General features: G+C 47.3%; 1 protein-coding gene across 1 annotated transcript in view; it reads left to right on the forward strand.

The window, feature by feature from the left end:
* The first annotated feature begins 392 nt into the window (after nucleotides 1-392).
* The window catches only part of LOC119389563 (uncharacterized), a 31716-nt gene continuing 5856 nt past the window's right edge, over nucleotides 393-26252 (forward strand). The window contains exons 1-6 of the mRNA XM_049415063.1: nucleotides 393-503; nucleotides 16947-17183; nucleotides 18427-18645; nucleotides 20680-20897; nucleotides 21778-21971; nucleotides 22073-22222. Of these exons, the coding sequence (XP_049271020.1) occupies nucleotides 393-503; nucleotides 16947-17183; nucleotides 18427-18645; nucleotides 20680-20897; nucleotides 21778-21971; nucleotides 22073-22222 (1129 nt within the window). The remainder of the gene's footprint in view (nucleotides 504-16946; nucleotides 17184-18426; nucleotides 18646-20679; nucleotides 20898-21777; nucleotides 21972-22072; nucleotides 22223-26252) is intronic.

Consider the following 26252-nt stretch of genomic DNA (forward strand, 5'->3'; position numbering starts at 1 on the left):
AATAGTTCGTGACAGCAATTAGTGAGTCACGCATACTGTAATTACTCGCATGCTAGCGGCACTGTCAACAAATGTATATTGGTTAATGTTGCTTAGCGTTGGCTGACTGTTGGTTAATGCTGGTCAGTGCTGGTCATCAATGTAATTGAAGTTTATTAGACCTAGCTAAAGGTAACGCTAACGCACTTCTTTCGCATTTGCCACTAAATCACTACACCAGTTTTTGACAGACATTTCGTGCACTTTATAAACAAACATTAAGATACGAGTCTCGAGTTGCGTACTTTGAGCCTCATAATACCTCTCGTTCAGGCGGACTCGCCTTCGCTGCCGTGGCCGTGGCTGCGTGAGTTCACCTGACCGGCCTGATGACGTCGGCAGGCGGGGACACGATGATAACATCAGATGCCAACGTCAGCAGCAGCAGTGGCGGCAGCAGCGGCAGCTCAGCGGGAAACAACGAGACGCCATGGGCCGACCTCTGGTGGAAAGAGAGGGTTCAGGTGAGCGATATCGACCGTACGCGCAATGGACGTCTTCGAGTATCCATTTATGACAGTCCCTGACTGACCTGACTGACATTCCCTGACTGTTCAGCCAATGAACAGTCAGGGACTGTCTGCAGTGACTGTATGTAGCGTCTCGGGCAGTCTGAGACTGTCAAGAGACGAATGATCGAAGACGCCCGCTTGAGCTTTAACCGCTACACTTAACCACAACACTGCACAAAAGCAGCCTATGGTACAATGCGTTTACAATGTACACGGTACAATGCCTATGGTACAAAGTACAATGCCTATGGTACAATGCCTATGCTGCAATGCCTATGGTACAAAGCCAAATTACGGCCCACTGACGGCACTAAAGTCTTCTCACGCAATATTTATATTGAGCGATGCTCGAGTAATGCAAATCTATGTATAGTGACCACTGAAACTGCTTTGTACCCCAATTGTATATTGCAGGATATGTACGAGCTATCATGCCTTGGCAACGGCTCGTAGACTACGCAGATCGCGCATGTTCCTGAGTTCTAATCACGTGCATTTGATAAATTCTGTGGCAGGGCCAGTACGCCCTTTCAATATAGCGCCTTAGAAAGGCCTCGCACTCCCTTGTGGTAAAAATTCGAGGGGTTGTTTACGAGTATTTTGTGTCTTCTATTTACCTCCCTATTATGTCAATGTATGCGGCTGTCTTTGCGCCCCTCTTCTCGCCCCCCCCCCTACAATGTATAGGGCTGACTTTGCGCCCCCTCCCCCTTCTCGCCCCCTTGCCCCCCCCCCCCCCCCCCCTGCGCACGCCTATGATTTACCTACATACAGGGTACTATTCTGGACACTGTTTAGTCCAGCCGTGTTGTCGAATTCGCCATCTTGTCCGTTCAGATTGGCCCAAAAGTTCGGTACTGGACTCTCAGATTGCTTTAAAATGCCGCCGTTACCGAATTTACCAGTTCGACGGAACCCGATGTTGACCGCAGTCGGGCACTCCAAACACATTCGCCCGGTTCATTCAGAGCGAGGAGCGTATGTAGCGATTGGAAATCGCGCTCTCCCTCTCTGCAGCTGCAAGCACGACCGATTAACTGAAAAAAATATTTATATTGCATAACAATTTGACGAGTCTAACGGGAAATCAGCCTCGTATCTCTGGTTTCCTCCGCTGCCATGACCCGACAGACGAGCCATGCATGCGGCCAGGATCGCCGATGCGAGGGACGGGCTCCCGTTGCTCGAAAGTAGAACTGGTGACGCTATCTACCGCGCGCGGTTAAAGCTGGCATGCCTGTATTTCGCAATATTGGTCGGCGAGCTGTCCAATTTTACGAGAGATGGAAATGTGGTTGTTTGTAGCCTTCGGAGCCTGTGCTCTTTTGGTGCATACTGGAATTCAAAACAATTCCGGTCCTATACTATTGCGGAGCGGCTTAACGTTCGGCTGAAGAAGACTTTCTATTGTTCCATATATAGTCGATCTAGATAGGCTCCGCATCCGTACGAACCAAGTCTGAGCACGCTAGCAACCACGCTCCAATGTGGCATGTGTATACACAGCGTTGTTCTTGCGGCTACACGCCACTTCAGTACTAAACCAGTTACGAAGAACAGCGAAAGTACTTTGTGTCTTAGTACGCACTCGTGCTTTACAATTTCTACGTCTGCGCACCTGTTTCGTCATTCATTACAGAATGCGAAGGCGAAAACGGTGGAAAAGCCACAGGAGTTTCGTATCTTTTCACCGACCATTTTGTTCTCGTGCGATAACACCATATGTACCGAGTAAGTCGCCGCTTGGTAGCGGCGACTTATTCTGAGTGGAGGCAGTACCCTTTTGTTTTACGCAGGTCGATCACGACAACTGTGCATGACAACTGATCACGACAACTTGCGCGTCTTCCCGAAGTGCTGTATTGCAATATGCGGTTTCATAAACGCGATAACATTAGCTGGCATATGTAAGCGTGTGCATGTGTGTGTATGTGCATGGGGTTATGCCGTAGTACAGTCAAACACGGCTATATCGAACTCAGGTAAATCGAATTATTTTGAAACACGACAATGCTTTTACATCACTGGATAGGAAAATCTACGGCTACATCGAAATAAAATAGCCGGAAGACTTCATATATCGAACATCAGGCACCGCGAAGCGCCTCAAGAAGTTGGCTTTCTCTCACAAGAAATGTGCCCTCGGTGCATGTGTGTATTCAGAAAGTAAAGAGCTGTCTTTTAGGAGAATAGCTGTTTGCATAAATGCCGCGTTCTCTCTCACCTAATATGCCCCTGCATATAACCCGCGCCAGGAACTAATAACCCTGCAAAAGTTAAAAAATAAAGAAGAAAGAACGATGCCCAGGTTTTGCTGTGAAGCCGACTTTCTTGCGTTATCATAAATCAATGCCGCGAAGCCAACTTGCGCGCCAATATACGCATCGCAAATACGATTAATTATTTAAAAGTTTTATATCGAATTATAGGGCATATCGAACTGATTCCCGTGCTTTGCGAGTTCGATATATGCGGCTTTCGCTATACCGTGTAGCGACGGCCGCATTTTCGATAGAGGTGAAAATGCTAGAGGCACGTGCAGTTAGATTTAGGTGCGCGTTAGTGAACCCCAGGTGGTCGAAATTTCCGGAGCGCTCCACTACGACGTCCCTCATAATTACAGCGTGATGTTTGGCCGTAAAACCCCAAGAATTATTATTATATTATTATTGTACTGTGTAGTCAATTCTACATAGCAAGACATGTGATGTGTAGTGTGCACCAAGTTTCACAACGACAACAAAGAAACGGGTAAGTCGTTGTATTGTCGTATTTAGATTGCAGATCCGCACAGTGCGCGCGCGCATGTCACTTACAAAGTACAAAGAAGAAATACAGCCCGAAACAGATCTTTACGATAGACGAACGCACATTTCCAACGATCCAGCGCCAAGGTCATTAGCGAACATTGCAGCACACGGAGAATTGATCACCTTCCACAGCGGCGAGAGCACTGTTTCTTAAAAGAAAAGCAAGCAAAGTTTATGTCGCCATACCCGAGCTCGCTCGCAAATCCAGTTAGGATTCATTAAGAACTGGCACTCAGGGTAAACGAAATCTAATTTTAATTCCGATTAAGAGAAGTCACGAAGCCACCTCTATTATCGATCGCTCATCTCGCCCCCTTCCCAACGTAGCGACGTGCTTTTATTGATTCTTTAACATGGCCCACGTGCGGGACCTTGAAGGGACAGTAAAGTGAAATAATAAACAAGTTTAAAATGATAAAGAATATACTAAAAACTCTAGTGTCGTTAATTTCACCATCGTTGGTTTATTAGGAAATGAGAAAATCAATGCCAACAATTTCACTTTTAAATTTCCCGCCTATATATCCGACGATGACGTCACGGATTTTGAAGTGTTTCATTTTTCCGTATTTTGTCCACATTGGCTCAACGAAATTTGCTAAAACATCGTAACGTGAATCCTCTGGCTTCCTCAGAGGACAATGCACCTCATTTTCACCGATTAGGAACTACGTAGGCCTCAGCAGACGCCGTCAGAATCTATGACGCCATGGCGACTGGTGCGGAAACTTTGAGATATAGCGTCGCCACCCGCTTTTTCTTTTTGCAAGTTTTCTCGCTTACCAAGCGTCTTCTCGGAGCAAGCATGGTGTTTTTGGTGTCGTGTAAGGGTAGTTTACTAACACGAGAAAAATTGTTTTTTTTTTCCTCTTTACAGACGATCGATTTTTTCCGCTCTTTTTTTCCTCTTTAAAGACGATCGAGTTTCATTCAGAGAACTTTTTGTTGGGCGAGTTGGTGAACGTTCATAATGCTTTTAAGGCGCGAGAGAACACAAACACAAGGCGCTCTGTCCCGTGTCCTTCCTTGTGTTTGTGTTCTCTTGAGCCTTAAAAGCATTATGAGAGTTTCATTCAATCTATCATCCGAGGCATCGTTGAAGAAGGTTTCGGCGGCCTCTCAACAGAAAAAAAAAGGCGACTAACGATACATTTTCGGATAGAGTAAAGCATAAGCACAACAAACAACATATTCCTAGTGCGAATAACCACATTAACGTAATTAGCGATTCTGAAAAGGGCAACTTATTAGTCAATTAGGTAAGCGAGAGCGTGTTTATAATCTGATTTGCGATGAAGCAATTATTTATTCAGCTACGCATATGAAGGGCTTTTCTAAGCCCTTCATCTGCAGAAAGAGCGCGCTTTTAAATGCGGAGCATTTCTTAGCGAACCTCTGGCACTTTTAGCGTTTCTATCTACGTATCTATATATCTATCTATCTATCTATCTAGCCGCCTACGTCTGGGTGCTCTCACGATCGCCTCCTTAACTTGGTGTAGACCAAAATTTGCGTGGGAGGGTAAGAGGATTTGACGAATATGATTGCCGGGTCGTGACATGAATAACGTTAAAATCCTGTCGCGTACGTCGTCAAACCCTTTCCACTAGACACGTGTGGCACATACCCGTCTACCATGGGCCGCGGTGTACGGGTATGCGCCACAGGTGATTGACAGTTTATATCTACCCAGGAACGGCGAGAACAGACATTGGTAACTTAAATGCTACAGCGTTAACGAAAACCAACATCGGCAGCGTTGACTCAACGAATGGAAAGAATAAAAATTAGGATCCCAGCAGGAATCGAACCCAAGCATTCTGCGTGGCAATCAGGTATTCTACCACTGAGCCACGCCAGGTCTATAAACTGGTTTGGAAAAACAGCCTACGCAGGCGTACCAACGGTGCAACGTCACCTGTGGTTGTGGTGCTGGCTATCTAATTTTACAAGAAAGCAATAAACACTACATGACACTCCTACGATGTGTACTCCTACGATACAGGCGTCATATCAGATGAACGTCTGTAGTTCCAGTGTTGGCTCCTCTTTTATAGCAGTCCAATAAACATTACATTTGTATTTTTATGATTCAGGAAGCTATATTGTGCTCGGCCCAGGAGGAATACATTAACGAAAGGTACATATGATATCCACGTCACCGCACCGTAAAGTGCACTTCGTCCACCAGAACGACGCAGTGTCCTCTTCATTTCTTAAGAGGCTGGGCGATGGCCTCATGCTGACCGAGGATTATGCCAGATTAATTGACAGCCGTTTTGTAGACTAGGCTACGTAGGCCACATACGCCCAGGTTGTCTACGAATACGACAAACACTATCCACTGAAGTTGGTCTACGTAGCACTATCCAGGCCTACCAGCCTCGACGGCCTATACCTCACCAACGCGAAGCGTGGCTTCAGGTTCGGACATGTCGCCGGCTCTGTCGACAGACAATTTGTCGACGAAATGACCGAGGCATCCACGAATTCCAACAGCTCTACTATACCATATACTTCACTACACATGGACCCCTCGTCACCACGATCACGACCGGATCCTATAACAAATCATGACCAGCTGCTGGTGCTCACTGATCATGGTGATGATGCCCTTGTTCAAGAACTGTCAAGAACTTCTTGCACACATGCACACGGGTTCGTGAAACGTGCGTGCGTTCTCGGGACACGTATAAGCACTACTTATCAGCTTACCGCTTCTGGTTTTGGTAATACCCACGTTGCCATTGGCAGCGTTACCCAACCGTAAACAACTCTTTATATAACACATATGCGGTTCTTCAACATATGTGTGCGTATAAAATATATACAAATCTTTAGCGTCATTTTGTAACGTGTCGCTCAGTAAAAAAAGTTATGCCACAGTCACCTACCCGCCACTTGCTTCGCATAACATCGACTCCCACGGTACGTGGGATCTGCCAAATTTTTTTTCTGGCACTTATCGCATGATTGAAAACATAAAATACAGTACGATTAGCGAGACGAGAATGGCAAACTTCAGTGCTTTGCTAGCAGCCGAATGTTTGTGAATGCGGCAGTAATTTTCTTGCAATTTGTATTACGGTCTAGCGAGACGGATCATACGCCTCGATATTATATCGTCGTCCAGCGCCATGGCTACCGCAATCTTGCGCACCGCCAAGATAGCGCAACCAAAGCAACACTCACCGATGAAATTAACTATATTTAAAACATGTCACATACATGTCGAAACGCCTCTCATTGGGCATGTGCTGGAAGTACGAATAACACGTGTAAACACATGTTGGCCATTGATATCCTGTCTAGAACGCGGTTGCGCACATCGCAGTAGTTTCTGTAAAGTTGTTTTATTCTTTTGGTGCATTTTTCCTGATCGTGATTGTTTGCAAATAAAAGTTTCTATCGGTATTTCACCACTTTTGTCGGCTCGTTTACGGAAATATTTACCACTGTAATTCGTTAATGCTCTACTAACGTTGTCGTAATGCTGTTTCATGTTCATGTGTCTCAACACTGACTGAAGGAAGATAACTTTGAGGGTTCGTTTTTTTGTTTTACACAACCTTAATGAAAACGAGCAGATGATGAATCCAAGGAAGCCATAGAGGACGTTAATTGTACTGCTTTAAGTGTTTCGTAGTAATTGTGACAGACGTGAAGTGGACGAAAAGACAACTTGCCGCCGGCAGGGACCGAACCGTCGGATTACGCGCCCGATGCTCTTGTTCCCATACATAAATACTCGTGGCGCTGGTTTTAAGTCCAAAACGTGAACGTCCTGGCAAATTTAATCAGAGATTCTGACATCATCCCTTCGCAAAGGCCATATTTTAGGTGGAAACAACGAACCTTCAGTTGTCGATATGCGTACTGTTTACATTAGCACAGTAAATGTACTTAAGGTTCGAAAAGGAAACAAGCTTGAAGACTCTCTTACACTAGGTGATTGACAAGCACGCCGTGGCTTGCGGGCGGGGCTTGTATTTATCTTAGGCTTGTAAACCGACTATAGTTGTCGCCTTCATGCCCGGACTGAAGAATCGGTCCCTGCACTCGCGTTGTACGGCGATAGAGGGAACTGTATACGAACACGCGAAATGATTACAAACACCCAGTCGGGCCCCACCATCCTCCTTATACCAGGTTCAAATCCCACGTGCCTGACGAAGTGCAGGCACTAACATGCTCGTGCGCGCGGTCGTTCCCCGCTACTCGAATTCCGTGGACTCGGCTTATGTAAACAATCAAGACGCGCGCCCCATCGAGCGGTGCGGTAACTCCGTGGTGCATAACTAAGGCTTTTTTTTTTCACTCTCTATCTCTCTGTGAATATCTCTCTTAACTGCGGAGTGGTGCTTCCTGTCCTCGCACTTAAAGGGGCGCTGACACCAATTTTCGAAGGTAACTTTACTCCGCCATATAAATCTCCCGTATGCAGAGACGACTCGGCGCAAGTGTGAAGCTCAGCAAACTCTGAGAAGATACTTTATTAGGGAGCTTAAGACCTAGGCCTTGTCCGCCCTCCGCATCCGTCACGGTACACGAAACCGAAACTGAAAGAAAAATCTGTGAAAAGAATACATACATGAGAGGAGCGCATCGAAAAATCGCAAAAAAAATATACACATCTGTGAAAAAAATACGCGAGAGGGTGCACCGAAGACCGAACAAAAATCGAAACTGAATTAAAAAAAACAACATCTGTGAAAGAAAATACACGAGAGAGGCCCTCTCACAACGGAGAACACGCTGCAATAAAACTATCCAACGGAACCGTCGTCATGACAGTATACCTGGTTCCGAGTCTCTCCCGAGGCAACGTAGAAAAGTACATCGATCTAGCAATGAACGATTATGAAACAAAGTACAAGAGCAACCCCTTCGTGCTAGTCGGTGACTTTAACGTTGACATCACCGACAGCGACTGGTTTGTGCAGTATATGACGTCTCGATACGCTATACGATACATTTCGTATGACTGTAAACAGCCAACAACCATCAGGGGACGTGCATAGACCTTGTCTTTGCCAACTTCAGGTCAGATCCGATCGAAGAACCATTGGCTCTACATTTCACGGATCATAAATCGTTGATAATGAAAGAAAAACGGAATCCAGAACTCAACACGACATACGAATTATGACCAATAAAATGTATATACTCTACACACGTGTTGTCACTCATTTACACGCAGAGTGGGCAATGTCACGGGAGATTCACGGTTACCGAACAATCCGAGCTTCGCCCCACTCTTCAGCATTCACTTCGTGGATATGCGTGGATTTTTTTTACATTAAGGGTTCATTTTCGCATGGTGCACCTAGTGACGTCGACACTATCGTGACTTCAGGCTACAGTTTCATTTCTGGTGACTTCACGCACCAGTATGGATAGTTGTGATGACGTCAGGCACCAAAGCATTCAAAGTGGCGCCTGTGCATCACGAAAAACATTCAAAATGGCAGCATCTGCGTCACCAACGGAGCCACGGAGCTACAGTGTACTAGAAGGGTCCCTAGTACGCTCTAGTAACCCTTCTAGTACACTCTAACGGAGCGGAGCGGTCGTGGAAACGTCACGATATCTAGCGCGAGCACGTGACGAGAAACTCAGTACCGTATTGTGACGTCAGGGTACAACAGGAGCCGAAACTAGCTTTTAAAAACATACTGTAATTACATTTTTTATGGTGCACTCACGCTTACCAGTACATTTTCTAGGCTCTTGAGGGATTGAACTTTCATTATAGCGTGGTGCTGCTGTGTGTGCTGGGTCGTGATGTTTGTGTCGAATTGTCCTGCCCTGTCCATCTCAATGCTGTCGCCCGTGTCTACTTTGTTTCCCTCGCTTTCAGTTCTTTCGCGCGTTTCCTTTCTTTCAATACTTCAATCCTCCTCCCCCAGCACGGGACGTCTGAGGGTGTCCTTCTCGTCGAGAGACAGTTACTATACCGCACTTTTCTCTCCCCCTCTGTCAAATATTCTCCTGCTCTCTCTGTTAAATAGCGCAGTTATAGACCTGTGTTTTCGCACATTTAACTAAGGCCTCTGAGAGCGTGCATTTATTTCTTGCATTCTTTCTCGCCTCTTGTCTTCCTTATTCCTTCTTAGGCTTTCAAATGCCTTGTGCACACAATACAGATTGTGCTACAACAACAACAACAGGCAACTACGACAAAGAAATTAAAGGGGAAAAAACACGAATGCACAGTAACACATCATACATTAAAATCTGCCCATTACTTATGTATAAGCGACACGCACAGCCAGAAAGTCTGAACAAAAGAAACGAGATCTTGTTTACTGGCGCGGACTGTCGAAGAGTGCACACAAACAGGAGCACAAAGGCGATTTGCAAGGAAAGACAGTCTGCCGAGCTGCAAGTGAAGCTCGCAGGTGCATTATTGTGTTCAGGACTCGGTCAATACAATCGCATTCGGAGTGTCAACACGAGCGCCAATTTCCGGCACGACAGTGCAGTGACACGTTTCAGTGTGAAATTGCTCTGTCACCGATGTTTGCAATCGAAAACAAGCGAATGTCACTCAATCCTCCTTCTCCCCTCCTCCCTCCCCCCCACACACACGCATGTATATATGTAAATATATATATATATATATATATATATATATATATATATATATATATATATATATATATATATATATATATATATATATATATATATTGCTTCCCCGAACTTGTTGTTTTGAAGAGTCACAACAACAAAATAAATGAATAATTAATTGTTCGGGTTTTACATCCCGAAACCACTATATGATTATGAGGGACGACGTGGTGGAGGACTCCGGAGATTGTGACCATCTGGTGTTCTTTAACGTGTACCTAAATCTAAGTATACGGGTCTCTAGCATTTCGCCTCCATCTAAATACGGCCGTCGCGGCCGGGATTTGATCCCGCGACTTTCAGGTCAGCAGTCGAGCACTTTAACCATTAGACCACCGTGGTGGGTCACGGTGACAAGAAGTTAGTTATTGTTGGGTTTAAATTACCCAACACTAAACAGAAATCGAAGCAGACAGAGGCTCAGACGGTGGAAAGGTGTTGGTCCCGGGTTCAATCCTACGACCAGCGTCAGATTTTCGTTAACTAGGACGCTTTATTTCTAGGAAACCTGTAGGGTTTTCCTTTGTGGCTTCGGGCGGTTATACAATGAAATAGACGACGACTTACTCATTTCATTTTTGGTTGGTAACAACTTTATTGATGGTCCGGCAGAGCTTCCGCCCTAGCCTCGGCGACTCATTTCATCTCTGTATTTATTTATTTGCCGGTTTCTGTGAATACATAACCAAGTACCACATTTATACGCTTCTCACGTTCACCCATATTATATTCAAGACGGTTTCAAGGTCATGGCCACTAAGATTACGTATTTCCAACCCAAAGGTTTCTACCACGCCATCACTTGTTCTTTTTTTCCTTATTATTACTCTGCCCGCTTCACCTCCCCCCCCCCCCCCCCGCCCCATGTGTAGGGCTGCAATCTCCCTGTCTAAACCTTGCCTCTCTCCCTCTCGAACTACGAGTATGTTAACGCGCACTAGTGAAGCACTGGTGAACCCGTGCGACAGCATGTCATGCGCTGTATATCCCACACATAAAGAAATAACCTCACTGCTTCGCCGAAAGTTGAGACATGCAAGCATACCGCGCATATCCTACACAACGAAAGTGCGGCGAAATCACAAACGTGTCCATCTTTCATAAGCGTTAGGAGAATGACATGTAGCTAGTGTGCCTCCTTCTTCTTCACCGTTTTTTAAGGCGAAAGCCTTAGAGGCCTCATCAAACGCGAAATTTGACCGTCGGCGTCCCGCGGCGTCGGGGACGAGTGGTGCGAAAAATCATCATGTGATGACGTCACAGATAGCCAAAATTTGTGATGTCATCATGATGTCACAAAATTTGACGTGACGTCACACGATGCCGTCATCCCATGACATCGTAGCTTGGTCAAAAGTGGGCCGATCACGGAGGCAATGCAAAACCAGGCGAGGCAATGCAGAACCACACTAGGTGCGCAAAGCTTTAGGAGGGTGGCGGGGCAGTATCAATAAACGACTGAGAAGAAGATGGCTGTCGCCTTCGAGTCCTCTTAAATGAATGCATAAAGGACCCTGTGAGGTTTTCTTCTTCTTTTTTTAGCATTTCTGTTCTTCACGTCGCGTAAAATCGCCAAGGTTGCGACCAGCGAGGTTGCTTAAGGTGACATTTAGCCTTGAACAACGCCCGCAATTCCATTACAGGTGACAGGTGTGTCGTCACATCAGCTTCCTGACTTAAGCAACAAAAGGAAATGGTTGCGGGGTGGGCGGAATGCACGCGGAGTAAGAAACGCGGCCGCGTAGTGTGGGCCTCGTGGTCGAGCAAAATGACGAGGCCACGAAATGGCGGGTATTAACCCCTACCTCCCTTCATAAAGGCCACCGCGTTCTTGCTATAGCCGCTGAAAGTGCGGCTGCAGCTCGAAGTGAACTGTTTGTTTTCGCAACTAAGTGGTGGCCACTTACAACTACGACTTGCGCAAACATCTCAAAGGTCATGAGGAGAACGCCCTCCTTTTTACCACAGGTGGCCGAAGCGAAGGGTGCTGCCTCATTACGCCGAAAAGTGCGCGCGCGCCAAAAGAAAAACGCAGAACCGCGGCTTCAAAAACGCTGTCGAGACTCAACTTGCGGATATATATACACATAGATACGCAACATCGGCGCATTGCCTGCGGCGCAAGAAATGAGCGGCTCGCAAAGCATGCGTCCACTGCGGTCGATACTGCGCAACGCCACTTACGCGCACGTTGCGGGGGAAAAAAAAGGCAAATGAGGCACTTTATTTCGTGGTCAGACGCGCAAACTTTCCGCTTTCGTATCCATGCGTACATGCGAATAACACTAACTGATGTGGCACATCTCGCGCGCCTCGTCAGCAAGCGTGTGTGCTTGCTGCAGTGTACACAGTATAGTATAGTATAGTATAGTATAGTATAGTATAGTATAGTATAGTATAGTATAGTATAGTATAGTATAGTATAGTATAGTATAGTATAGTATAGTATAGTATAGTATAGTATATCCATGCGTGCCCGTTTTGTGTATCTTTGTGTGCGAGTATACTCTTGGAATTCGTTAACACGCAACCTTAACTAATGAACCTAGCACTATTAACATGATTAAGCACAACCTTGGCGCTTTTGTTCAGCTCACTCGTGCGGTTGTTGTTAAGACGTTCTTATTTATTGTTATTTTCGCCGCTAACAATGCGCTGCAATACGGCGAGACATTTCTGTATGGCGAGCATAAATGACCGGTGGTAACATGAAAATCATGATATGCATATCATGTACGCCATGACATGACATACATGCCCCGCTCATGGTGCGCTTGCGGCCGTTTCGCTATCTTGACATGTACCAAATTTGGTACTGCATGACGTCGCTGTATGAAGAACATAAATCAGAGGTGCTAACATGACAATCACGATATGCATGTCATGTACAGCATGATTTACATGCCAAGCTCATTGTGCGTTCGCGGCCGTTTCCCTAGCTTGATATGCACCAAAACTGGTATTGTGTGACATGACTGTATGACGAACATAAATGACAAGTCCTAACACGCAAATAATAACAGGCATGTCATGTACGGCGTGATTTACATGACACTGTCTTGGTGCGCTTCCGGCCGCTTTGGTAACTGGATATACACTAAAATTGGTATGGCATGACATGAGTGCGTGACAAAAATAAATGACAGGTCATGCATTGTATACACCAGAATATACGTTTCATTATATAAAAGATTGTACATGCATGTATGCATGACAAAGATGGGGCATATAGTGAACTAGATGTCACGGCATGAATGACTGTATTTTCCTCAAAGAGAAACAAGGCGATGTATGCAGCTCTCTGCTGGCCGCTTCGCATTACATCGATTCCCACAGTGCCTGGGATCTGCCGGATTTTTTATTAGCATAACACACACACACACACACGCACACACACACACACACACACACACACACACACACACACACACACACACACACACACACACACACACACACACACACACACACACACACACACACACACACACACATATATATATATATATATATATATATATATATATATATATATATATATATATATATATATATATATATATATATATATATATATATATATATACAAAGATGCACATGCGCGATAAATTCTACCCTTTGCCTATGACAAACCAATCGACACCACTCGAGGAACAGGCGTGTCTTCACATGCGCCACGCAAGAAAGATAACTCATTGCTCGAAAGGTGTGACTGACGGGTTACTGATCGCCCCTTTTCTTCAATCATTGCTGCTTCTATTATGAGCCTAGTAAGTACTGTAGTGCATCACGAATCTTCACCAACTAGCCCGGTTGCACCTTGTCCGCAGAACGTATACCGCTAGAACAGCAGTACGCAATATATGGAAGACCATGAAGGCAGGAAGACACACGGCACAGAACAGATGAACACAAGGCTTCTTTCACTGCTGCATTTGTAATCAGGCGCACGCCCTAGGCTTAATTACTCTGCGAGCGCGGACACCTCGGCTCTGGATATATTGCATCCTCCAACGTGCACTGTATCTCTGCTCGCGGCAGGCTTGGTGAGCAGACAGAGCAAGAGGGGGGGGGGGGGGGGGGGGGGGGGGGGGGGGGGGGGGGGGAGGAGGTGTTATGGCTACACCTTCAGAGAGAGGCAATCAATCGCTTCAAATGAGTTCTGGTAATGCGAGTCAAAGATAAACACGTTGCGTTGATTGTTACCGGAGCTTTGGGATTCGAAAAAAAACTTTAAAAAACGGGGTGGGGGCACCTGTCAGAGGCCGCCTTATCCCTGTTCATCCAACTGTTTATCCCATAGCGTGAGTTTCCATCTGTATGCCGTCGTCATGACATTGAATGTTAAATATTTGCCGAAGAATTTTGGTAACGTGAACTGTCGTATTATGCGACGCATAGTCACGCGGAGGTATTATAGTACGCATGTATTATTTCGTTGCGTTGTTATGAGAGACCGACACGTGCCTATGGTGCATTCATGCATGCATCCAATTAGCCGAACTTTCCATTCTACTGCCAATGGTTAACTGGTTGGTACGTAATAATTATTGGGGTTTTACGTCCCGAAACCACGATATGATCATGAGGGACGCCGTAGTGGAGGGCTCCGGAAATTTCGACCACCTGGGTTTCTTTAGCGTGCACCTAAATCTAAGCACACGGGCCTTTAGCGTTTTGCCTCCATCGAAATGCGGCCGCCACTGCCGGGATTCGATCCCGCGACCTTCGGGTCAGCAGTAGAGCACGATCACCACTAGACCACCACGGTGGGTCTGTCAGAGGCCGCCTTACCCCTGTTTATGCAACTGTATATCCCAGTATGTTCCATCTGTCTGCCATCGTCATGACATTGAATGTTAAAGGATCTGCGAAGAATTTTTCTAACGTTAACTGCAGTTAATGTTAGAAAAGATGCTTCGCGCATTACAACATGTTGTATTGCGCGAAGCATCTAACGTAGTCAACCAGAATCGTACTAGTACGTATGTTATAACACTGTTATGAGAGCAGATGGCCAACATGAGCCAATGGCGGCCAATGGTTAGTCAACACTAGCTAACACTAGCCAAGACTAACGAACAGTATACACAACTGTTACACAACATTACTTAGTGATGGCATTATGCGAGTAAATACTCTAGGCATCACACAATCTCTGCACCTTCAAGATTAATATCCTAGTGTATATTTCGTTCTGATTACAGTTTATGTGGTATTTGGTGCGTCCTACTATCACTGTACTCCGTTGCACACATCAGATGTAAAGCTTTGGAAGCTAGCGATCCTTCTTGCAATAGATGCGTTCGCGCCAAGAAAAAGTTCAATCATTTTACCACCCGTAATGCGATTCTTCTTTCGTTTCTAGACTGAGTAATAAGTGAAGATGCTTTGTGCCTTAGAAATAAACAAACCCCGTTATTTATGCGGTTGCCAATAGGTTGTTTTAGATCGCTTAGTGTCTCTTTGTTTTCGCAGTCGTGGCCTCCGTGATTAGATCCGGTAGCGCGCAGCCGGAGCCACTCGCGGAGGCCACGTTTACAACGACGAAATCCAAGCGCGGACTTAAAACATTTTGCTGACCGAACTCATGCATAGCTTCCACAGCGCTGCACCTGATGTATGAAACGGGCTATAGAGGCCCAATATGGGGCTATGCTGAGCCAGTTGGTGCAACATATTATAAATTTTATCAACGAATAAACTGCAAGAACGGAAGGAAAGATGTTGATAGGAAAGACGCTCACTTACAACTCTCAACATCTTTCCTTCCATTCCTGCAGTTTATCCGCACATACATTTTACAAAAGGCTATAGAGGTCTTTCACCCTCCTCCCCCCACCCCCAGTTTTAGCACGGACATCTTGTTTCCTCCTGTCCGGAGCACGGACATCTTGTTTCCTCCTGTCCGGAAGGCTGCATCAGACAGCCCATCAACTTCCCATATAATGATTTTCATTAAACAAAAACATCAATACAACACACATCATGTATGCATCGGTAGGGCCTTCGGGTTTACGTCCTTTATTTTCTGCGGTATACGTAACAGCATTGAGGGCCCCCGCGCACAATGTCGCGGAGGAGCACCTGAGCCCAGACGAGCTCTTGTTTTTAAGCCCGTGCCCCTTATGTCAACGAAAGAAGGTTCCACGTTCATTTCCGTTTGTGCGACGCTGCACGCCGGAAACTCGCCAAGCTCGGGGCTAACCTTTGAGTGCCTCTCTGCGGAACTCGAAGGGGCTGCACGCTTCTACTTTTGCCTCCTTCCGCCCACGGACCAATCACGTCAGCCCGGAACATATATTATTCCGTAAGCGCATGCATGCACGGGCGGCGTGCCGCACGACAAAGGAGGTTTTGTCTTTGTCCGGGAACTTAATATACGGCAGCGAAACAAAAGGTATATATATATTGCAAATGAGTTCTGCAGAATCTCGCAAGCTGGCTAAGGTTTATGAAAGGGATAACTGACAACCACCCGTTTGTAGCACGAAGCCATGAGGAAATCCATACGGATTTCTCAAAAGTTAACGAAAGCTTCTTAGTTGAAGAAAAACTCGTCCTGGTCCGGGGATTGAACCCGGGACCAACGCCAAGCGTTGGTCCTGGGTTCGTACTTCTTAGTGCTGTGTTTACCACAAACAAGAAGAAAAAGATGTGTATATATTAAGGAAAACAGATAAGAAAATGGACGAACAAGGTTGTCTCAAGGACAAGAGCTATCGAGATTCGTTCGTTGCACGCATCAGATGCACTTGGTTTTCATAACCACCTGTTCCTTGAGGCCTTTTTTTTTTTTGCTGGCACTAAACAAATCTCTGTATGCATACCTGCTCAGTGACTGCCGAATCCGGCTTTCACAAAGCCCGTACAAAAGTCTCTCAGAGTTCGCGTACCATGTGTAGGTACCAATGGCACCCTCTAACCAAGCGCACACATACGCGGCTCGCAGGTGGCGTCTCCGGACTGGACCGAGCTCCGCCAACGCGTCCAGTGGCTGTGGCCCGTGCACGCGTACGGTCTAGCCTGCCTCTTTCTAGGACTCGCCGTCACTGCCTTCCTCACGGCGCTGGGCCTGCGGGCAAGGCTATCGGCGAGGCCGCACCTCTCCACGCTCAACGTCTTCCTTCTGGTGCTGGGCCTCACGCGATGCCTGTGCCTGTTCCTCGACCCGTACGGTTCCAGGCAGGTGAGTGATGACAGTGACGAAAAATCCTTGGAACACGGGGTGTCACTGGGGCCGACGTTTCGACAAGCGGACTTGTCTTCATCAAGGCTGCAACTGCTTACCATAGCGTATGTATGGGCATGCACATGCGCGCGCTGATGTTGGTGGTTGCAGCATTGAAGAAAAGTTCCCTTCGTCGAAACGTCGGCTCCAGCGACACCCCGTCCTCCAAGGATTTTTCATATGCTCAAGGTTCCATCTTCCCCTGAACTTCTACCTCACTTGGCTCTCGATGGTAGTGTATTATAGTATAGTCGTTTATCAACCTAAGAAAATAATGTAGGCTCCGCCCACGTAACTGCGGCGCGCCTGCCCTTCGTCTGTGAAAAGACAGTCGTGCTAGCCGGTTTCCGCTCGAACCGCGAGTTCCTCGGCTAATATAAATACTACGCATGTTAAGAGTTAAAGATCCATCATTACTAACTAAAACATTGCGTTTGGCTGAGCAGCGATGTCAGAATCTTCGACGAAATTTACCATGACGTTCAAGTTTCCGGCCTAAAAACAGCTACACTAACGTGTGTTTGTATGGGAAAGTCAACTATCTGAAACACTTGGGAAATGCGTGACATCACGAAAATAAGTAAGCGCTATTGGATGGAGCATTTATGCAAATTCTCTGTGGCAGAGACAGCGATGAATGTGGGTGGAGCTGTCATTATTTTTTTGTCATGGTTTGTAACCGATTATAGGTGTGCCGATACTGCCAACGGTGTCGTGACAACGTACCATAGTCGGTTACAACCTAAAAATAAACACAAGCTGTACCTACAGCTACCGCTGTCCCAACCCCATAGAATTTGCATAAGCACCCCATCCAATGGATATTGCTTATTTTCATGACGTCAAAGACTTCACAAGTGTTTCAGATAGTTGACTTTTCCATACAGACACAGACAGCTTCGTGTCACTGCTTTTAGGTCGGAAACTTAACGCCCTGATAAATTTAATCAGAGAGTCTAACATTACTGCTTAGCCAAAGGTCATATCTTAGATAGGAACGACGAACCTTTAGTTTTTGATATGCCTGGTGTTTACATTGGCGCAGAAAAAGCACTTAGGGTAAGAAGGGAAACTAGCTTGCACGACCGTCTCGCGTAGGTGACTGACAGGCGCGCAGCGGTTTTGCGGGAGATTATTAGGTTGTAACCGACCATAGTCAGCATGCAGTTGTATAGACAGAAGGTGTTGTCGTATTGCGCAGCTGATGCCGAGCGTGATGCTGGCCATGCTGTGGGACCTGGCCTTCCCGTGCCTGCTGTCGGCCTTCGCGCTGCTGCAGCTGGCCTTCGTGCAGCTCACGCAGGCCAAGCCCAGTCCCGCACGAGTCGGAGACGAGACGTGCGTCTCGCTCGTCGTCGTCTTCCACTTCTGCCTCGCCATCGCGTCGGACCTCTTCTGGGCCATGCAGAACTCGTTCAGGGTCAGTGACCTCTAATTCCATTGCCGAGGCATCAATCAGCCACTCAAACAAATAGATTAAGTGATGGCTCTACCACTGTTCATCCAGGTCTTTGTCCAGCAGTCAATGTGAATGGTATGGTATGGTATGGTATGGTATGGTGTGGTATATGGTACGGTATGATACGGTATGCATAGGCGTGCGCAGGGTTCCTCATCAGGAGCGGCAAAGGTTCATCGCAGCGCACCCCCTCCCTACTAAGTCAATGTATGGGGCAGATTTTGCACACCCCCTTCTTAGGTGACTAGGGGGGCGTCCCCCCTGCCTCCCCCCCCCCCTTGCGCACGCCTATGATGGTATGGTACGGTATGGTAAAAGTTTATTGGGTCCTGAGGCTCAGCCAAGGTCTGATGCGGGCCGCTCCTAATCGGGGACAGGTAGGCTAAGCCAAACTGTCGCGTCGTGGGCCCTCTGGACGGTCCTGAGTTGATCTTAAGTTCGGAGCTGTTCTTGCGCACACCTAGAAAGAAACAGATAAGCACCGAACACCACACGCAAAGGTAAGGCGATTCGATGGCGCAAGCGAGATGGATGGATGGATGAATATAACTTTATTTAAACAATCTAAGATAATGTGGCTGGACCCCTAGACGTCCGGAGCCCCCTGGCCGACATATCTAGGCAGGCCCGGTCCACCAGCCACAGCTGGTCTTTCGAGCCAGTGGCCCGAAGAGCGGCCTCCCACGAGGAAAGGGAAGGGTGAGGTCTACCGCCAGGGGCTTGGGGCAGCTCCATAAACAGCTCCATAAACAGTCTAAAAAATCTCGTCTCCCGTTCCTGTAATATGACGTAATCTGATGGTAGGTGTAGATTCCCTCTTCTGGTTTTTTCACGGGTTTGGGTGAGCGGTCCTCCGGGGTCTAGATGGAAAGACCTCGCACATGCGCATTCCCGGGGATACACCCATGCTCAGGCACCCACCTGATAGTCACCCGATGGGGCAGCGAAGGAATGTTTCGCCAAATGTGTGAAACCGTGTTTGGTGCTATGCCTTGAAGGAAGTTGATGAGAAATAAAAGTTGATTGATTGATTGATTGATTGATTGATTGATTGATTGATTGATTGATTGATTGATTGATTGATTGATTGATTGATTGATATGCGTTTTGGGAATCGGTGCAGATTTCTGTAATGATAGAATCCGTGGCCGCATGCGCCGCTGCACTAGGGCTAGTGCGACCCCCTCAGCCACGTCGGGGCGAGCCGTTTTAATCGACGCGGAGATGTTAATGCGTCCGTCCTCCGTCATGGCAGCATTCCGTGGCCGTTCCTTCGAGTGGGCATACCGTGGCATCCACATAAAGGATGTCTTCGCGATTTTTGTAGCGCTGAATGTAGTAATCAGCGCGTGCGTTGCGTCGGCCCGGGTAGCGTTGCGCATTCATGTTGCGTAGCAGTGGTTTGAGTTGCACGTGAGCCGATATCCTTATTGGGATTGACTTGCTGCTTTTCACGGATACTGCCACGACGCCCCTTCATTCAAATTTCGTCACTTCGTTGTCACGAGTAGCTCCTTGTCACGAGTTTTTTCTTAAGCGCGTCTTGGCAATACGCGGTTAACTCGGCTGCAGAATGACGGCGAATCGAAGTTTGCGCACCCTTACGCTCCTCTGAATCGGCTAGAGTGCACTAGAACGTCTGCCTTGTAAAATACCTTGTGTTAGTTATACATCCGCCTCGTAAAAGTGTGCACCATTCAATATTCTTGAATGAAATGAAGTGAAAGTGCACGTTCATACCGACCCTCTCGATTCGGCTTTACAGCGGAGCGAGAGATGCAGACGCGCCTGGAGTCAGTCGCAGCAGACGATACGTTCTTGTTCTGTTCCAGACAGTATAGCGCCATGAGTGCACTCAGTAGAACTCGCTGCAGGAAGCTTTGTGGTCCAGGTATGGCCTCGGAGAGCGCTGCCGAAGCTTGCGGACACGTGCGATCTTGGAGCTCATGGTCCAGGATACCAATGTCCTCAGCACTATCCTTGATCTTGGCGCAGGTGGTGTGGCTGTTCACCCAGCTCTCGTTCACTGCCTGGGGTCTGTTCCTGTGCTCGACGTGCGTGTGCTCCTGCCTGCGGCTGCAGCAGTCCATCTCCCAGCTGCCCATGCTGCTATTCCTGCCTCCGCAAGGCCCTGCGGACGCCGCCACAGACGTCGCAGCATCCTCGGCATGCTACGAAAACAAGGGCATCATGGCTCTCGGAACTCTGGAAAGGTCGGTACACAGCTGCGAACAAATCTGCCTGTTGTTGGTTGTAAAACTATTATAACCTGTTCATCAGTGCGTTCGGTCCCTAGTCCGAAACCAGTCCTTGCGGAGGCCACCAGGGCGCATAACCAAGGATCCTCAGTTGGTGTATTAATGTGTGATATTTTCGCTTAAACGACCGAGCCGCGAGTCAGCGTTCTCTTTGTTTCATTTGCACGTGTCTATAATTACACGCTGGATCAATGCTAACTCAACCAGCTTTCAATTACATAGCAGACAATCTAAAGACTGCGGGGGTGCTCTTACCCCCTGTAACGTCGTTTCGCCTCATGACGCGTGCGCGTCGTAGTTGGCTTAATTGCCGCCGAGCAAGAGTTGGCGCTGTTTTAGGCGCTGTGCCTGACGGGAGCGAGGTTACGAGGTGTCATGAGGAGGGGAGCTCATCCTTTTTTGGAGGCTTGGCGTGGTCTGCGAAGGTCGGCTCTCGGGGGGCGCGATAACGCGGCTCGTTCCCGCGGACTCCCCTGGTGAGTCGAACGTCGGCGACTCCGCATTCACGGTACATTGTATGCGTTATGTTGTTTCTGTGAGCCGTGTTCTCTGTGTGTTTTATTGACATTATATTGGGTTATTTGGCATGTTACTTCAGTTATTTGTTAGATTCGGCTGGCGAGCTCGCCGTTATGTAAAAGCTTTTAATGAATGTCCACGTGTCCGTTGTACAACGGCGTGACTGTGTCCGTTTGTTCCCAGAGCGGCTCTTGCGAGACCCCACAAAACAAAATTTATATCGTCACAAAAGAACAATAAGAAACTAAAGTTGAAGCACGCAAGTCAACTCACAGTCCTTTAAAAGATGGACCTGTTCCACACAACACTTGTCCAGGTCCGGCAGTGGCGGAGCCGGCCGCTCTATGCCCCGCAGCTACACGGCCAGCGGCGTCCCCATGCGCGGGGCCTGGGAGGCACTGGCGCCCAGGATTCGGGTCACGGACGAGCACCAGCGCACCATAAGCCTGAGCAGCGCGCAGGGCGCCGGGGGAGGACCCTCGTCGCCTTCCAACGAGCACAGGACAGCCAGTGAGTTGCCCTAAGTTGTTGTTGCAGCCTCAGTGCCCTTTCGTTTCTGCACCCCTCCCTGCCTATTCTCGCGACGCATAACGACGCTCGTGATGACGCAGGTTCTTCGTCGTCGACAGAAGGTCCGGAACCGGATCCGGAACCTGACGCGGGACCTGATTTACCGAAGAGCTCCGCTGGCCTACGCTCGCAAACCTTCGCTGCCTCTCTGCCCGTCACAGCTCACTCGCGAACAGCAGCAGCCTCTCATGGTGCGCACGCCGTAGATACAATTTCTTCATTTGCACACAATTTACTAAAGAGCGAAGACCCGTATGAATAAAGGTACACAACAAGAGAAAAACATCATATGGGAGTATTCAGAAAATAAACAGTTCGCATTCTAACTGCGTTGCGAAAGTAATACACCGAGAATGGCAGTGCAATCTCACTGATGCGATTCAACTCAATACGTTGTTCGGGACAATACGTTTTTAAAGACGATAGTCTTTCTTGGGGAACTTGTGTTTACTTTTCTTGTACAACCTCCGGTGATGTTTCTTTTCTTCTTTTATTTTGTCCGGTACTCGCTTCATGTCACAGGTGAGGCCACTCAGGCGTTGGAACCGGGTCTACGGCTTCCTTAGCTATCCCCTCTGAAAATGGAACATAGTAACACAAAGGTACATAGATCGGTCTGAGCTATATGACTTAAGCGCGGCTACTTTGTTATAGTCTTCGGGGCTTTTTTTCCTTCCTTACCTTTCTATCCCCCCTTACACCTTCCTCAGTGCAGGGTAGCAAACCGAAAAACTTCTGGTTAACCTCCCTGCCTTTCACTTAAAGGGGTGGTGCCATCAAATTTCGAGGCTATAACAAGCCTGTTGTGGGTTTCCTCTGTATGCAAGGACACTCCACACGAAGGGTCGGACACAGCAAACGTTTAGAATATATTTTAATTCACTTCCAAAGTGTACCTAAATGCCCATTCTCCCGATCGAAACCCATCGCTAGCGCGCCAACACTGACGTAGATCTGTAGGATGGGCAACGAAAGTTGTAGTGACGTCACACCAAATCTACTGTAGTAATGTGAGTGACCTCCGGACCTCCGCCACTTTTGTAACGTACGTACGTACGGCTGTAGTGAACTAGAATATATTCTAGTTCACTATAGTACCGGCAAAGCATCGGTTGCTACATCACTCGCCGAGTTTCGATCGCTTCCTGGCTAGTGCGTCACAGCCTTGTGTAGTCACGTGACCAAGCCTCCTACACTTCTACGTCACTGCCCAACCTCGGCGCCCAGAAACCGAAACTGAAAGTTGTCCACGTCAAAAGGCGATATTAAATTATTTAGAGAGAATACATGAATCTTGGTGCGTGCATCATGCTTCCTGGAGCTATAGGAAACGCTTACAGCAAAGAACGCGCAAGCAACAAATTTGGTGGCACCACCCCTTTAAACGCAGAAATTTTGGTCTGTCTTTCTGTCTGTCTGTCTTTCTGTTTGTCGGCACGTCCCTCGATTCAGCCACTCGGCCAATGGAACCACTTGCCCAAGGGCCAGCCGTCTTGAACTGGTACGGCTGTTCATACTTGTGAACGTTGTCGATCAAAAAGTAAATATCATGCATATCTGAGGTGCAACATCACTAGGTAATTATTAGGTGGCGTGTTCCTTTAATAGAAAATGCATACATACGTAATTTTAAGGACCCTAGTTTCTTAAGCTGCGCTGAAAATGCATAAGAATGGAAGCTTGAGCGAGTTGGTATGCGTTCATCTTTGTTGAAACAGCGCTCACTAGACGACGACGAAGTAAAAGAAGGCACAGGACAGGCGCTGCCTGTCCTGTGCCTTCTTTTACTACGTCGTCGTCTAGTGAGCGCTGTTTCAACAAAGCTGAAAATGCGACTGCGCTGAAATTTGCCTTCCTCCGTGCCCTTTCACGAGCTCATTGTTGTGTTTCGGTTTCGGTTCTGTATTGCACTGTACGAATGCCATGGGTTGGTGTTGAAAAACTTTAGTTTTGAGAAGGCCAAGAAGGTGAAAAAAAATATTTAAAAAATGAAAAAGCAGCGTTGTGGGCGGCCTTCAGGCTGCCGGTTGTGGGCGCCGCTCTGGCGTTCCTGTTTTACTCAGGCGACGTGTAAATAAAAGAGTGTGTGGAGAGTACTCGTTGAGTGCGGACGTTTCTCTGCTTCAGCGCTTCGCGCCAAACCGCGTTTTCGGGCTGGCTGGCGTCCCCGCCGGTCGCGTTGGTCACCGCCGGTCTTCGCCTGCTGCTGCGCCAGGACTACCAGCACGCAACACAGCACTCATGTTTCCCGACGTATTGCCAGATGGCGTCCATATCTCACACAGCGCCTCTTCTATCGTCTTTACACGACATTTGCAGCGAAGCACGCAGATACGCGGCCAATTTTTTTTTTCTTTTGGCCAACGTTACGTAGGAGCAATGTATTTTCGTACGGTTAACGCGATCGCGTTTTCATCCGAAACTGCTGAACACGACTACCTAAGTGGGTTTTTAGTGGTATTTCTAAAATACACAGCTTCATATGCCAGGCGCCCATTGCGCAACACTGCTTCCCACCCACTGCAAAGTACTCAGCCATAATTCTTCATCATCAGCCACAGCACAAAGTGCACATAATGCCTTACAGATGTGTAGCGAGTACCACGATTCTCCGAAGAATGACGAAAAATGGCATAGTGGGAACTTCGTTACTTCAGAAAAATTGCGATGATTTATGACGTAGTGGGCACCTTGCATGTGTACTTGTATTAGTTGCCCCAAGAGACTCTACAACGGGCTCTACAAAGTCCCCTCTTCCAGCTTTCGCTGTGACTGTGCTGCGTGTTCCGCGCAGGCCTGGCGATCTTTTTATCAGAACAGCGGTCTCGCACATCAGAGAGTACACTAAATGACGTGCTGCTTCTGAGATTGTGCTCACTTCCTTGACACAAAGCATTGAGCCCACTAAAAAAAATTCGTGTTTGTCTTTTGAGAAAATAAATACTACGACTTTGAAATTAACCCTGGTTTGTGTTGGTTGGTAGGAATTCGTGGTACAATTACTTCCGCTCCTCTGAACAACGTGTTTCGCCCTTGTCCCGCTTTCTAAAAAGGAGGGCAAGTAACTCCATCACAAATCCAATGTTTTTTATGATTACTTTAGCTTCAAATTTTTTGCATAAAAAACCGTTACGTACCGTTACGGAACATTTATTTTTTCGTTCCGAAACAGAAACGGAACAGAACTTTTTGCGTAGGAACGAAACTAAAACGGAAACGAAAAACATTTCGATCCGACACCCTGATTACAACGACCCACGAACAACGCGTCAAACCCCTGCAGATGTAGTACTTATTTTGTAGTAGCAGCGCGGAGAAATCGCCACCGTGAAAGTATGGAGAGCCACACCCTCCAATTGGATACCAGACAAATGCGTATTTCTCCGTTTATTATTATGCACACATCTAATGAGCTCTCGAGTTAAAAGACTGCCCAGGTTAAGTAATCGTCAAGATGCATTTGGCATGTGCACAATGTGTTGGTTAGATTACGTACTTGAAAAAAAGCAAAAACGAAATTCTGCGGCAGTTTGACGGTAAGCGCGAGAGAAGTGACTTAGCATTACTTTTATTTACCTGCAAGTACTTTCATTTAGCTTGACAGCCAACAGAAGCCAATGCTGAACAACGCTATCCTTCAGTAGCTAACATTTGCCAGCATGTGGTTAACAAGCGTTGCTGCTATTATTCGAGTAAATGCGGCGAGCTTCACATAAACACGTACACTTTTTGTCATTGAGTCCGCGGTAATGCTAAAGCGTTAAACAAAAAAAGTTGAGGAAGAGGGCGGAGTTTTCATTCGGAGCATTACCTCCAACGTCAATCAGTGCACCTTCTACAGGTATGAAATGGTGATGATGACCTTTATTGGCATTTCCTTTGCACCAAGACGACGATCAGTAGTCGCATATCCTTTGTTATCCTATACAGTAGGGTACAACTTAAGTCCTGCCCAGACGACCGAAGCGCGGCAGCCGATCGCCCCGCGACTAAAGAAATAGTCCCGCTAATGCACTCGGCAATGTCCTCCGAGGGCGGGGATATTGGCCGTCCGGCTCATGACGTCAGTCTGGAGTGCGCGCCCATTGGCGCAGGCTCGTGTGCATCCGCCTTTGAGGAGGAAACCCCGCGGTCTTCTAACGCTGTATCCGATTATGTTGTTTCATCCGATACACTCCACTATACAGGCTCTTTTTTTATATGTTGTTGCTCTTCTATGAC

Source organism: Rhipicephalus sanguineus, chromosome 4, assembly GCF_013339695.2.
Source record: "Rhipicephalus sanguineus isolate Rsan-2018 chromosome 4, BIME_Rsan_1.4, whole genome shotgun sequence".
NCBI lineage: Eukaryota > Metazoa > Arthropoda > Arachnida > Ixodida > Ixodidae > Rhipicephalus > Rhipicephalus sanguineus.